The sequence below is a fragment of the Ixodes scapularis genome, unplaced genomic scaffold, assembly GCF_016920785.2.
Source record: "Ixodes scapularis isolate PalLabHiFi unplaced genomic scaffold, ASM1692078v2 PGA_scaffold2__306_contigs__length_199485367, whole genome shotgun sequence".
In the NCBI taxonomy this organism is placed as follows: Eukaryota; Metazoa; Arthropoda; class Arachnida; order Ixodida; family Ixodidae; genus Ixodes; species Ixodes scapularis.
In genome coordinates this window covers 156,220,110-156,234,337 of record NW_024609857.1, presented here as the reverse complement: position 1 = coordinate 156,234,337, position 14,228 = coordinate 156,220,110, and the positions used below count along the sequence as shown (strand labels likewise).

The following is a 14,228-nucleotide window of genomic DNA, read 5'->3' as shown; positions in this document are numbered from 1 at the left end:
GCAGCAAATGTTGGATAAAGTCAAGTGGCCACAGAGCAGTTGTTTTACTCTCACTGACAAACTATTTAACAGAATCAACTTATAAGGCACTTATTTGTTGACAAGTCGTCATTTTGTGATACAGATTTAACATGACCAAATTCGGGGAATGTATTTCCAGGTCAGGAGTTGCACTTCCCTCAAAAAGTACCAGAAAAAGATACTTTAAATAAAGTACAAGTACATACTCAAAGGACGCACAACTTGTCAACACTGTCCAATGCTATCTCATGTACTTTAACAACTTAATTGTAAAAAAAAAAAGGTTTCGTGGACTGAAACAGAGTAATTTATTTTATTGTTAATTATACTTACCCTATATATTTTTAAATATAACCTATAAAACCCGAATTCCAGAATGCTTTCTCGAAGAACCCGATTACCAGCTTGGAACAAAGGCCCGGTTTTGACAATTCAATCTTTTTTAAATATAAAGCCCAAGAACGAAGGGCCCTAGTTATGCAATATGCAAGTAAAGCATATCCTGCCGATAATTTTACACTCGTAATATAATGCAGTAATATAGGTTGCAGGAACATCAAGGAAGGACACAAACAAAATGAGTAAACACATGGTGTTCTCGACATAAAGTTGTACATGTAACTGAGTGCACCTCCAGCTCAAGGATGCACACTGACAACAGCTAAAACCTGCTGTCTTGACAGGTGGCTCTGTTATGGCAGTCGGAGACTGCCATGACAGAGCATCTCGTACCCCCATTTCTAATGCAGCAAACTTTTTTGTTCTTTATGGAGGTCACTTCCTAAGAAATGTGCAACGTGGCAAGGCCATGGAGTGGATGATGCAATCTCAGCATTGTGTTAGTGTGGCTTCCCTTGTCTCATGGTATCTATCACTGTGAACCGACGCATCAGGATGGCCCATGCAAGGGTCTCGGCTGCCCATGATCAAAAATGAAGCCTTCACACGTTATGTGGCAAAACTCTAGCAGACACTCACAGTGCTTTGCGTTCGGTGATCAAGCAATAGACTGCCATACAGTTTCTCATTGAGCTACTCAATTTCGTGAAGTGGAAGCATAAACAACGAGATGAAGCCAGAGAGGCCAGAAACAGCAATTAATGATTGAAGATTGAGAGTTGTCACAAACTGCAACGAAGACCTTCGAACAACATGAAAGGAAATTGCAGCACCTACTGCAATTTCGCAGAATATAAGTATTTCATACTTTCATAAATACTTCGTAGGAAGAGAGAGAGAAGAGAGAGGAAGAAAAAAAATTCGGTCATGTGGTTGCCTCATAATTTCACAGCTGCACAACAGAATCGAGTGAACAACGCAAAATTCCTGAAGCCCAGATTTAATCCCGGAGGCGACTCATTTCTGCAAATGATTGCTGCTATTGCTGAAACGTGGGCTAAGGGCTACGGATTGGAGTTCAAAGCAAAATTCAGCAAGTCCGAAGGGTGATCTTCCTCGCAGGTGTCTACAGGCAGCATGAAAGGCGAAGCCAACAATTATCTTTGCACGTGATCACTTTAGCACTATACCGTCAGACACAGTACTATGTGGAACAAGTGTTACAGTAGCCTATCGCAATGACTTCCAGCGAGAGTTGCACAGAAAAATGCGCAGAGACCGACTGGACTTGCCCAGGGATGGACCGATCACAACGAAGGTGGCGAAAGACTTGCAGGAGTCATGATGGGAAGTGTTACCTCGTGTGCCCCTTAGCACCAGCATGAGTCAACCCATAGTTTCGGTATGGTCTGCCAGACATTGACTTTCACAAACAATGCAAGTGCATGCATTGTTGCTTAACCACAATCCCGGATCATCCCGCAGCATTCAGAAGCAAAGCGACAACATACGTCGACTCTAAAAAGACTTTTTCCGACACTTGAAACATGCATAAATCGAATTGGAGCGAGTCTCTCATGATGTCACCACCGTAGGAATGTCACATTGTGTGGAAAATATTCAAAGAAACTCCTGATAGGTGGAGGGAGGAGGAAAACCTTTATTTGTCTTAGGGTAGATCAGCTCACCCTAAGCTCAGCTTTTTCTATGACTATGGGCAGTGACATGAGCCCCTCGGAGTCCCTGAACCAAGAAACCCGGGCTCTGGATGTTTTCCAAGAGATGCGCTATCGCACGAAGCTCTCGCGGACGCCACTGCCAGGGTTCTTCCGGCTTTGGCGCCGGCCCGATCGGCCGGGATTAGTTATTCGACACGGTGAATGCCCAACGAGCGCCCTTGAGAAACGCGACAACAAACCGGCGCTCTACAATGCAAGGTGAACGCTACGCCTGACGAGTCGCCGTACGCTTTTTGTTTCCTCCCACGCCGACGAGCACGCCACTTCCACGTTGACGACCTCCCCACGCATGTTGCAGGGGGCTATCGCAATGCACGCGGCAATACATCACCGTGGAACCGTGAAAGGAAAACAACATAATCTGCAACGCGACGCAATCACTATTCCGCCGTCCCTCGGCAGCGTGTAGTTACCGGTTCTTGGGTGTCTACGCGACGCGAGTTCAGTGATCCCGCGCACCTTCGCGGACCCCTTGCCCGTGATTCATGGCCGAGGGGCGCGAGCTCCATGCGGGGAGCCGTCCTCCAAAAGGAGCTTCCCGCGACGACGACGCACTGTCGCCCGCAGCTTTCCTTCCTCGAGGACTATTTTCCGCGGCGGGCCTTTTCGGGGCGACCATTATCGCTCGCGTCAGTGCCGTTTCCTCTCCTGTCTGTAGCCGTAATCAGTGGTCGCGGGTACGAGACGACCCTGAGGCGTCGAGCAACGCCCGCCCGGACACTGCCGACCGATCACACGGGACAAAAACGCCGCATCGGCCGGCGCAAAACAACGAACGTCTATGCGGTTGGGCAGAAAATTTGGCCGAGGTCGCCGCTTCCGTTTCTCTTACTTTCTTTTTCTCCCTCGTTTTGTTGTCGTCGGGGTGGGTGGGCTATCCAGTGACACGCACGCACCAAAATAACCGGGGTCCGCGTACTCACTTTGAGGGCGAACTTGGACCCGGTCGTCCTCTGGTAGCACTCGACCACTTTGCCGTTGATGCCGAGGCCGAGTACCTGGTCGGAGATGGAGTAGTCCTGGGTGATAGGCGACGACTTCGGCACCAGCGGCGGCCGCGCGTTGCCCAACTTAGCGAAATCGTTCATGTTATCGCCGAGCGTGTCGAGCACCGTGCCGAGAAGGCTGTGCAAGTAGTGGACCACTTGTCTCAGGACGACGGTGACATTGGCGACGTTGCGCTCGTCGAGCACCTGCGGGCACAGCTGCGGCCCGACGAGTAAGCGATGCGGCTGCGGCAAAACCCGGAGATGACAGCCTCCGTCGACGAGCGATGAAATTCCCCACTCGCCAAGCTCCATACAAGTGAGGAAGCAATCGTGCCGCAACGGTACGAGCAGTGCCCAGTGCCGCGGTACTTGCGGCTGACTCGATGGAGCGGTCGCAGCTGTGCGGCTGGATACCTCTCTAAAAACGCGCGAAATCATGAGTAGGGCGGTAGGTAGTGCCATCTGACGGCTTTACATTCATCGTCGTGAGTCATTTTCCGGCCGCCATGACAGGGAGCTGAGAACACTTCCGGTATGGTGCCCGGAATGCAAAGTAATACCCCTGTCAGACGGCAGCTAAAATGGCATTTACGCCAAATGACATTCAGGTTTTCAAATGACATTCAGGGTGGGACCTGCCAGACGACAACTAAAATGACATTTAAGTGATGTCTATTACGATTACGATCGCAAATTCGTCTCGTGCACATAGAACACGTTTTCGTCAATAAACAATTTTAACACGGCAAAACACTTGTTTTTGTGTGTTTTGTCTGCTGGGACAAGAAAATATAACAAAAAACTGGGATAGAAAGTTGCGCTCACTAGTTTCTGACGAAAAAATAAAGCGAAGCGTGGGGCGAAATCCATTAGTCAACCTAACGTCGTCATAAGCCGATCCGTAAGCCGGGCCTCCCGCGCTCCGCCACTACAGCTGACAGCTTGCTCGCACAGTTCTTTCGTTAATTTCGGTAGTGCTTGCTTGCTCTGGTTGTCCCTCACGCTCGATCTTCGGCTGCCGTGCTCACTTCTACGTCTGCGAGGGATCCTGGATGCCGTATTGCGCTTCCGCCGTCACTATCACGGCGGTATGAATTGATCTTGGTTCGAGCGTCTCCCCTGTTGAGAAGGTCGTCCATCATCTTCGTCGTAGAAGCATTCCGCGAGCTTCGGTTTGAAGACAGGCTACCGTACGTACCGCGTCTTCAAGCAGGCGTTTGGCTGATGCCGGCGATGTGAATGTGTGTCTGTGTTACATAGAGTGCTTGGTTGGCCAGGTGACTTGCGTGCACCTAACCACCCCAGTGACAAAGTGAGTCGGCGCTGCAAAGCCATACTCTCCTGCGGAGGACAGAACCATCGCCAACTTGCTCGTCGTGGGGCAAACCACTGCCAAGTGATCGCATCCCTCCGACGCGACTGGCCGAAGATCGTGAGCGCCGCCGCGACCGCTGAACGGTTAAACACACACGGGATAACCGAACTGCCCCAGGACTCCCTCAGGTCATAGAGAATCGCTGTAGGAATGCCACCTGGGACATCAAGTTTCAGCACCAGCGGCTACCAAAGCACAATAAAAATAGTAAGTACCCTTTTTGCAAAAAAATAAATAAATAATAAAATTAAAAAAAAGTTTGAACTGGTAGAAATAATATCCCTACATGTTTTTTTAGCTCTTAGAAAATGCAGGCTATCTTGTTTCAAACTCACAAAATTAAAAAGAAAAAAAATATTCACTTGTCTTCCTTTTACTGAATGTCACTCAAAACTAACTGATATGGCTCCTGTCAGCATTCTAAAGTTATTCGTTAATTCGATTTAATGTGAATAAAACAACTGGATTGATCATCTTCCCAATTGTGCATTTTTGATGAGGTGAAAATGACTGAATAACTGTTTCTAGATACGAGACAAGAGTGCCAGCTTCTAGCACTGTAAATACTATGTTTAGAAGCTATAGAATGTTTGCCATTCTGTGAAGTTTCAAAGAAATGTCCCAAGCTAGCTGTGTGGTGAAATTTTAACTGCTCTGCATCTCCATTGAATCTCCAATTTTAAGAATAATATGACTAAGGTGTAAGATATTTTATGCCTAGAGGACTGATGCATCTGTTGCAATGTTTCTATCCAACTACAGTGATTCCTCTGGCTCTCCTAGACCACTGCTACCAGTTCCAGTATCTCAATGTTGGGATGCTGAGGCAGTGTCGTGACCATGTTCCAGAGGTTGGCACTGGCTAGCACTCGGGAAGCAGTGGCGCCCCGGCACATATGGCCAAAGTCAATGGGATTGCCGTGTCCCCATGGATCCTGTGTAACCACGTGTTCCTGATACCATCCAACATGCTCGAGCCTTGCCCAATCCAGGACATCATCTTGTGCACGTCGATCGGTCAATTCCGTACATGCGACAACCCTCCCAGACTTCTCAGCATCACTCCCAACTTCTTATAGTGATGGATAAATTTCAGCCTACTGCTGACTTGGAGAATTAGAGTGGACACAGGGGCCATGGTTTCATTTACTTCATGCGTGAGTGAAGATGAAGCTATGAGCATGAGCATGTTGCCCTGAACGATGCTACCACTACATGATCGTGCATGCTTGGTAGCGGCATTGAAAGCCTGGATCTTGCACTTAAAATGAAACGGAATCTTGCGTCGTGAGTGTTGTGTGTGTGCATCTGGCAACATCGGCGAGTCAGCAGAAGTCAAGCCAAGGCGAGTCAAGCTGGTTTTACCGAACCGTTTGTCATTCCGGGGACTCGTCGTAAACCATGTGCCTCTTGTCTAACTCCTCTTTTCTGCATGGCCAAGTCGGCTGCCTGAATAAAGATTTGGGCAACGACAAGAATGAAGAAATTCAAACTCCGAGGCACGCAACCACACTTTTTTGAGCAGCGACAGCTTCGTGGCAACTTGGCAACGACGAGAGCATATGGCGAAAAAGGATGAGCCTAACATTGTCATCATGGGGCGGCTGAGACATCTCGAAGAGTTCCCCAAAAAGATTGAAGCGTGGCCCCTGTACCAGGAGCGACTAAACTTTTTCTTCATTGTGCACAACATCGTCGAGGAGTCCCCAATATGCGCAGTCCTGTGTAGCGTTTGTGGACCGACAATCTACTCCGTCATATGCTCGTTGTGTGTGCCAGTAGACTCCCTATGCGGTCATTGTGTTGGAGCTCACCGCCCACTTCACACCGTGCCTGTCAGTGATTGTTCAGTGCTTTGCGTTTCATAAGTGCAGCCAACAGCCTGGAGAAAGCATCGCGAATTTCGTCCCCGCCCCGCGCCGCTTCTCCGAACACTGCAACTTTGGTGAGACCTTGTCAGCCATGCTATAGGACCGTCTACTGTGTGGTGTCTTGGACAAAAGGGTGCAGCGTCGTCCCCTGGGCAAACCAGTGTTGGAGTTCAAAAAGGCGTTTGAGGCTGCAGATCCTTTGCCTTTGTAGGATTTGCAGCAATGACATTGATTTCCGTCAACAGCTTAAGGGGATACTGAAGCGAAACTTGAAATACACCTATTATGGTCAGAAATAGGTTCAATATGATCAATGATATTCATAAATCATAATCGCGCATTTGTATTTTGAACGGGTGGCTATATTTTTCACCCTAATGGGCCCGATTGGGCGCGCGCTCAAAAATCGGCCATCGGAGAGCGCGATGCGTCTTGGAATATTGGGCGCATTTGTGACGTCACTTGTGCCAGACGGGAAAGGTTACGGCGTGAATGTTGTGGTTACGAGCGTTGCCACTTGGTGGCGCGTCGACGATTGACGACCTGTGACAACGTGGCCGTTTGAGATGTGCAAGGGCTGCACGCACGCTGCACCACGGCAAGTCGGCAACCACGGCAGCACTGACAAAACCAGCTCTGAGGCCGGATTCTCAAAGCGAACTCACGACGAAAAAAGTGCGTACGACAAATTTGAGAGAGAACCCGTACTCTCGAAACGAAATTGTCGTAACCTTTGCGCAGGTTACGACAGCTCCGAAGCTGTCTTACGCACTTTTTACGATCAAATCAACAAGGCCGACAGCGTCGCTCAGTTACTTGGTATGGGCCACCAACGGACATTTATTTTTCTACGTGCTCTTCTCGTGCGTCCCGACTTCAACCAGCAAGAAAAAAGGAAGGAGTACTTAAAACAGACCACGACGATCAAGAACGCAGGATCCACAAACACACGTGAAGAGCTACAACGGCCACGATTCTGCCGACCGAGCGAGCTCGGCAGAATATAGTAGGCCTAGCAGCAACATCGACTCGGCGCACCGTTGCTCCGGCGGTCCTTGGCCAAGACCGTCTGTCCATGACCGGCTGGCCTGCTGAATGGAATATGCCCGCGCGACCCTTGTGGACCCTTACCGGATGAGTAGTTTGATCCCTGAACTAAATTTCAGAGGTCAATATTTTCCCCCTGTCATCTCGATCTCCTTGTTTTCCGAGACAGCGGTGACGAACGCTGTCGTCGAAAAGGGACTCTCATTGATTCTATCTCCTTGTTTTGTGTGATATAGAGCTCAAATAAACGCCATACGGATTACCTTCGCAACTCAGTATGTACACTCTGTTATTAGTATGCCATTTTTATTCTGACTCGACGCTACGTCACTGTCGAGCTATAGCAGTTCGTGGGAGCTACGCGATGTCGGTCTAACCTTTCTTTGCCGAGTGTCATGTCAGTATCGAGTTGCAATCATAAAAGATCGGTCCAGAAGCGCTTACCGAAACGCGGTCTAACAGAGCGAATCCAGCACTTCGATCAAACGTGCGTGTCCGCTCCGAGTGTGAACGGGTATTTGCGTGGCTCTTGCTGACACCCTCGTAGTTCAAACATATCCTTTTTAACGTCGGCTCGCAGCTCGCGACTCGCAGCAACTAATACCGGCCGTGCCAGAAGCATGCTCGGGTCGTGTCGTGCAAAGAGCCGCAACGAGAACGAGCTCACTGTAGCCAACTACGCTTTGGCTTTCTCCGCCAAGGCTTTGCAAACGCGTTCAGGCCTAGGCGAATTCTGCCGGCACGCCGTTTGGCCGCAGAACGGCGCTGCTATTATGCCACAAGTGATGTCACGAGAACTTCCCCCCATCCACCAGATGAGAATTTGAAATCGTTTAATTATGTTTAAAATTAGTTCTCCTGTGTTCTACAGCGCAATATTTATATTTCCGAGGTGGTGCCTGTCCCTAGCCCATATTTATGCAACAAGGTCGGCGCTAAAATTTCGTTTCACTGCCCCTTTAAAGGGGCACTCAAGTGGATTCTGAGATCGTCTATTTATTGGCATAACTCAGTCTATGGGCTTTAAGCATCCTGAATAACCCAAGATAGCATTCAAGGGCCCAGCCGGTTTTCATATTAAAAATCCAATTAAAGATTGTGGCACGCCACCCTTTCTGTGCCGTAGCGCAGAACACCAGGGGGTGCCACCGGACGGGAAGGCAGCAGGGGAGGGCACGCGACAGACAGTCACGAGTGACGGCTTCGCGGCGGACTGATTTTTCAAAGGCGCACATGTTCGAAAATTTAGTGTGCTGGGAAGCCATTATTCGTAATTGGCTGTCACGTGCCCTCCCCTGCTGCCTTCCCGTCCGATGGCACCCTCTGGCGTTCTGCGCCACGGCACAGAAAGGAGGGCATGCCCCAATTTTTAATAGAATTTTAAATAGCGAGATTGGCCGCCCTTGTATGTAATTTCGGGTTTCTTAGGATGCTTAGAGTCCATAGATTGAGTTATGACAATAAATAGACGATCTCAGAATCCACCTGAGTGCCCCTTTAAGACGATGACCGCCTTCTTTATTGAAAGTAGCTACCCACTCGGCGTTCTGCGCAATGCGAGCAGTCGCGTCTCTAACATTTCGCGGCACGACGCCCTATTTCCCCAACCAAGATCTAAACCACCATGCAGCCCCCTCATCATCACGTTCCATCCCTCCATATCCAGGCTGAGCAAACTAATCATGGAGACCACTTTCCACCTCGTAAACTCTACAGTTATTTCTAAAGCATCCGCCCTAACTTCCTATCGAAACCCAACTTGCGATCCCTTCCAGTATGCAGCAACCACTCCGAAACCCCCTCATCTTTACGTTCCATCCCTCCATACCCAGGCTCAGCAAACTAATCATGGAGACCGCTTTCCAGCTCGTAGACTCTACAGTTATTTCTAAAGCACCCACCCTAACTTATCGTCGTCAGCCCAACTTACAATCCCTTCTAGTACACAGCAACCACTCCGAAACCCCCTCATCTCTACGTTCTGTCCCTCCATACCCAGGCTCGGCAAACTAACCATGGAGACCACTTCCCACCTCGTAGACTCTACAGTAGTTTCTAAAGCACCCGCCCTAACTTACCGTCGTCAGCCCAACTTACAATCCCTTCTAGTACATAGCAACCACTCCGAAACCCCCTCATCTTTATGTTCCATCCCTCCGTACCCAGGCTCGGCAAACTAATCATGGAGACCACTTCCCACCTCGTAGACTCTAAAGTTATTTCTAAAGCACCCACCCTAGCTTACCGTCGTCAGCCCAACTTACAATCCCTTCTAGTACACAGCAACCACTCCGAAACCCCCTCATCTCTACGTTCTGTCCCTCCATACCCAGGCTCGGCAAACTAATCATGGAGACCACTTCCCACCTCGTAGACTCTAAAGTTATTTCTAAAGCACCCACCCTAACTTACCGTCGTCAGCCCAACTTACAATCCCTTCTAGTACACAGCAACCACTCCGAAACCCCCTCATCTCTACGTTCTGTCCCTCTATACCCAGGCTCGGCAAACTAATCATGGAGACCACTTCCCACCTCGTAGACTCTAAAGTTATTTCTAAAGCACCCACCCTAGCTTACCGTCGTCAGCCCAACTTACAATCCCTTCTAGTACACAGCAACCACTCCGAAACCCCCTCATCTCTACGTTCTGTCCCTCCATACCCAGGCTCGGCAAACTAATCATGGAGACCACTTCCCACCTCGTAGACTCTACAGTAGTTTCTAAAGCACCCGCCCTAACTTACCGTCATCAGCCCAACTTACAATCCCTTCTAGTACACAGCAACCACTCCGAAATTCCCTCATCTCTACGTTCTGTCCCTCCATACCCAGACTCGGCAAACTAACCATGGAGACCACTTCCCACCTCGTAGACTCTACAGTAGTTTCTAAAGCACCCGCCCTAACTTACCGTCGTCAGCCCAACTTACAATCCCTTCTAGTACACAGCAACCACTCCGAAACCCCCTCATCTCTACGTTCTGTCCCTCCATACCGAGGCTCGGCAAACTAATCATGGAAACCACTTCCCACTTCGTAGACTCTACAGTAGTTTCTAAAGCACCCGCCCTAACTTACCGTCGTCAGCCCAACTTACAATCCCTTCTAGTACATAGCAACCACTCCGAAACCCCCTCATCTTTATGTTCCATCCCTCCGTACCCAGGCTCGGCAAACTAATCATGGAAACCACTTCCCACTTCGTAGACTCTACAGTAGTTTCTAAAGCACCCGCCCTAACTTACCGTCGTCAGCCCAACTTACAATCCCTTCTAGTACACAGCAACCACTCCGAAACCCCCTCATTTCTACGTTCTGTCCCTCCATACCCAGGCTCGGCAAACTAATCATGGAAACCACTTCCCACCTCGTAGACTCTACAGTAGTTTCTAAAGCACCCGCCCTAACTTACCGTCGTCAGCCCAACTTACAATCCCTTCTAGTACACAGCAACCACTCCGAAATTCCCTCATCTCTACGTTCTGTCCCTCCATACCCAGGCTCGGCAAACTAACCATGGAGACCACTTCCCACCTCGTAGACTCTACAGTAGTTTCTAAAGCACCCGCCCTAACTTACCGTCGTCAGCCCAACTTACGATCCCTTCTAGTACACAGCAACCACTCCGAAACCCCCTCATCTCTACGTTCTGTCCCTCCATACCGAGGCTCGGCAAACTAATCATGGAAACCACTTCCCACTTCGTAGACTCTACAGTAGTTTCTAAAGCACCCGCCCTAACTTACCGTCGTCAGCCCAACTTACAATCCCTTCTAGTACATAGCAACCACTCCGAAACCCCCTCATCTTTATGTTCCATCCCTCCGTACCCAGGCTCGGCAAACTAATCATGGAAACCACTTCCCACTTCGTAGACTCTACAGTAGTTTCTAAAGCACCCGCCCTAACTTACCGTCGTCAGCCCAACTTACAATCCCTTCTAGTACACAGCAACCACTCCGAAACCCCCTCATTTCTACGTTCTGTCCCTCCATACCCAGGCTCGGCAAACTAATCATGGAAACCACTTCCCACCTCGTAGACTCTACAGTAGTTTCTAAAGCACCCGCCCTAACTTACCGTCGTCAGCCCAACTTACAATCCCTTCTAGTACATAGCAACCACTCCGAAACCCCCTCATCTTTATGTTCCATCCCTCCGTACCCAGGCTCGGCAAACTAACCATGGAGACCACTTCCCACCTCGTAGACTCTACAGTAGTTTCTAAAGCACCCGCCCTAACTTACCGTCGTCAGCCCAACTTACGATCCCTTCCAGTATGCAGCAACCACTCCGAAACCTCCTAATCTTTACGTTCCATCCCTCCGTACCCAGGCTCGGCAAACTAATCATGGAGACCACTTCCCACCTCGTAGACTCTAAAGTTATTTTTAAAGCACCCACCCTAAGTTCCTATCGACAGCCCAACTTACGATCCTTTCCAGTACGCAGCAACCAGTCCACAAAGCATCAGACTTTGCTCCCCGGTACCACGCCGTGCGGCACTCCGACATGTCTTGCATGCAAACACACCGGCTTTCCTCTCAACCTGCCAATGAGAATTTCTCCGGCCCTTAAAAAGTGTCACAAATATTAGATAATGCTGCTCTCCACCTAGTGAAGGCAGATCTGAGATATCATAATGACCACTGTGCCCAGTTACGCCAAAAGCTCACCGTCGCTAAAAGGCTCCTCAAGTCCCTTGACTCGTCTTTCCATTCTCACTCCCGCAACCTTGTCGACAAAATTCTTTAGTCAACTCGTATCTCTATGCCGATGGTCTCGCCTGTAAATCAAGGAAACTAGACACTTTCTTGCCCCGAAATCATGAGGCTGCCGTCCAACGGAATGATGGTGTTGCCATACTTGACGATTTACCCCTCACTGCCCCTGAACACGTTATTTTATCAAAGGGCCTGTCCTTCGTCCCTGCACTTCAAAGCTGATCTGACCCTTTCAATCTGTCGTCTCCCCTTTTAGTATACCTGAAGAAGACCGTTTGGTTGAAACGTCATTCCACTTCTTTCCTTAGGCACTTCTTTTTCCCTTCATACCTCTAATAATATACCAACAGTGCCCGGCAGAACCCCAGATCTTTATATGGAAGAGCTCTTGAACGGCCTTGAAGAAGTGTAGGCTATTTCGGATGACATTCTCATCGGAGGACAAACGGGAGCTGAACACGACGATAGGCTGCCGAGGGTGCTGCAGCGCATCCAGGACAACGGCCTGTGTCTGAACGCTAACAAGTGCGCTTTCCAAGTTGAGGAAGTATAGTAGCTGTGGTACCGTACCAACAAGGACGACGTCAGTCCTTCGGCCGAAAAGGTGAAGGCCACCAAGGAAGCTTCAGAATTGACGAACAAGACAGAACTAAAGTCATTCTTGGGAGCTCTGAACCTCTATGGTTGTTTTTTGAAGGGGGCTGCCCATGAGTTGGAACCCTTTATCGCCTTCTGGATAAGGATAAGGTGTGGGCCTGGACGAAGATGGAAGGAGAGGTGTACAAGCGTGCCAAAGGTCTGCTAGAATCCTCAGATGTTCTAACACACTACGATGTGTCACGTCCCATAGTGCTGGCCTGCGATGCCTCTCCGTCCGGGCTGGAAGCTGTACTGAGCCAAGTGGGAAAAGATGGCATTAAAAGGCCTGCTTCGTCGGCCTGTTCTGGAACTTGTGGCATCATCACCGACATTGTCACTGGTATCTTAGGGTCACTACCAGTGGCAGCCCTGATGCTGGCTATTGCACTGTCCTTGTCAGCCCCACAACGTTCTTTCATTGCGGCTTTTCCAATGTTACCTCACACAGGTTGCGCTTTCTGAAGTGCTTTTGCATTGCACGTCTGAAAACAAGTGAGGAGAATGTCACATAAGTGGCCATGGCTACAAGAAACTGCACTTGTTATTCAGAGGCAGTGATCCCAGGAACTTATAGATTTTTCTGTAATGTAGCCAGATCACTTTGCCTACTTCTATGGTGGCCCCCAGCAGCAGATGTTTTCTGGAACATGTAGATATCTTAAGTAGCAACTGTGCAGCAACTGTATTCAATGTATATGTGCAATACCTTATCAAACGATTTTTGGGATGTTTTGGAATAAAAATGTGCACCTATCATGTAAACATACGTAGCTTATTTAGCTCTGAAACAGAATGGGATTCTCCAACATCAAAGAAAGCTAGAAATAGACACAATCAGAGACTGACTTTATGCAGCATTTCTTTTTATTTCATTTTAGAGCACGTCAATGGGAATGTAAAAGCCGGTAAAAGGTCACGGTGGCGAATACCTACACTACGTTTATTAGAACAACACCACAATTTACAAGATTTGTACCACTTAAAAAAGAAAAATAACCTCTTTTTGACGTCTTGCATTCTTCCCAGAATCTCTACACGGCGGTAGTACATTTGACAAGGCATGTCAGCCAACCTCGGGAGCTGTTGCCTGCGCAACAAACGCGAAATTTAAAGCGCTGCTAGTCGCAGACAGCTATAATAGTATGAACCACGACCAAGCCGGTCGTGCAATGAACTCGTTCAAGGTACGCAGTGCTGCGACTGCTGCGACGACCCACACACGCAAAACAAACACTAGGCGGCCGTCCGCTCCGCTAATTGTCTCACGCGTCGTGGTTTTGCGTGCTCACGTTGGTTACGCCCACCGTCAAAGTTATATCTTACCCAAACATGTTCCTCGAGGTTTCGGTGTTGTGATGGACTGCGACATCTGTCTTGAAAACCGAGGGCTTCTAAAAACGCCCGAATGCCGGTGCAGAACCCGCCGTTCCGCTTCTGCTACTGAAGGCATTCGAGGTGCTCGTCTCACGTAGCTGTGCCGAC

At 49.1% G+C, this 14,228-nt stretch overlaps 1 protein-coding gene across 1 annotated transcript in view; it reads right to left on the bottom strand.

Moving 5' to 3' along the window:
* The window catches only part of LOC8025532 (MAP kinase-activated protein kinase 2), a 56,805-nt gene extending 53,315 nt beyond the window's left edge, over positions 1 to 3,490 (bottom strand). The window contains exon 1 of the mRNA XM_029988636.4: positions 3,023 to 3,490. Within this exon, the coding sequence (XP_029844496.2) occupies positions 3,023 to 3,400 (378 nt within the window). The 5' untranslated portion in view covers positions 3,401 to 3,490. The remainder of the gene's footprint in view (positions 1 to 3,022) is intronic.
* Between the last annotated feature and the right edge of the window lie 10,738 nt (positions 3,491 to 14,228).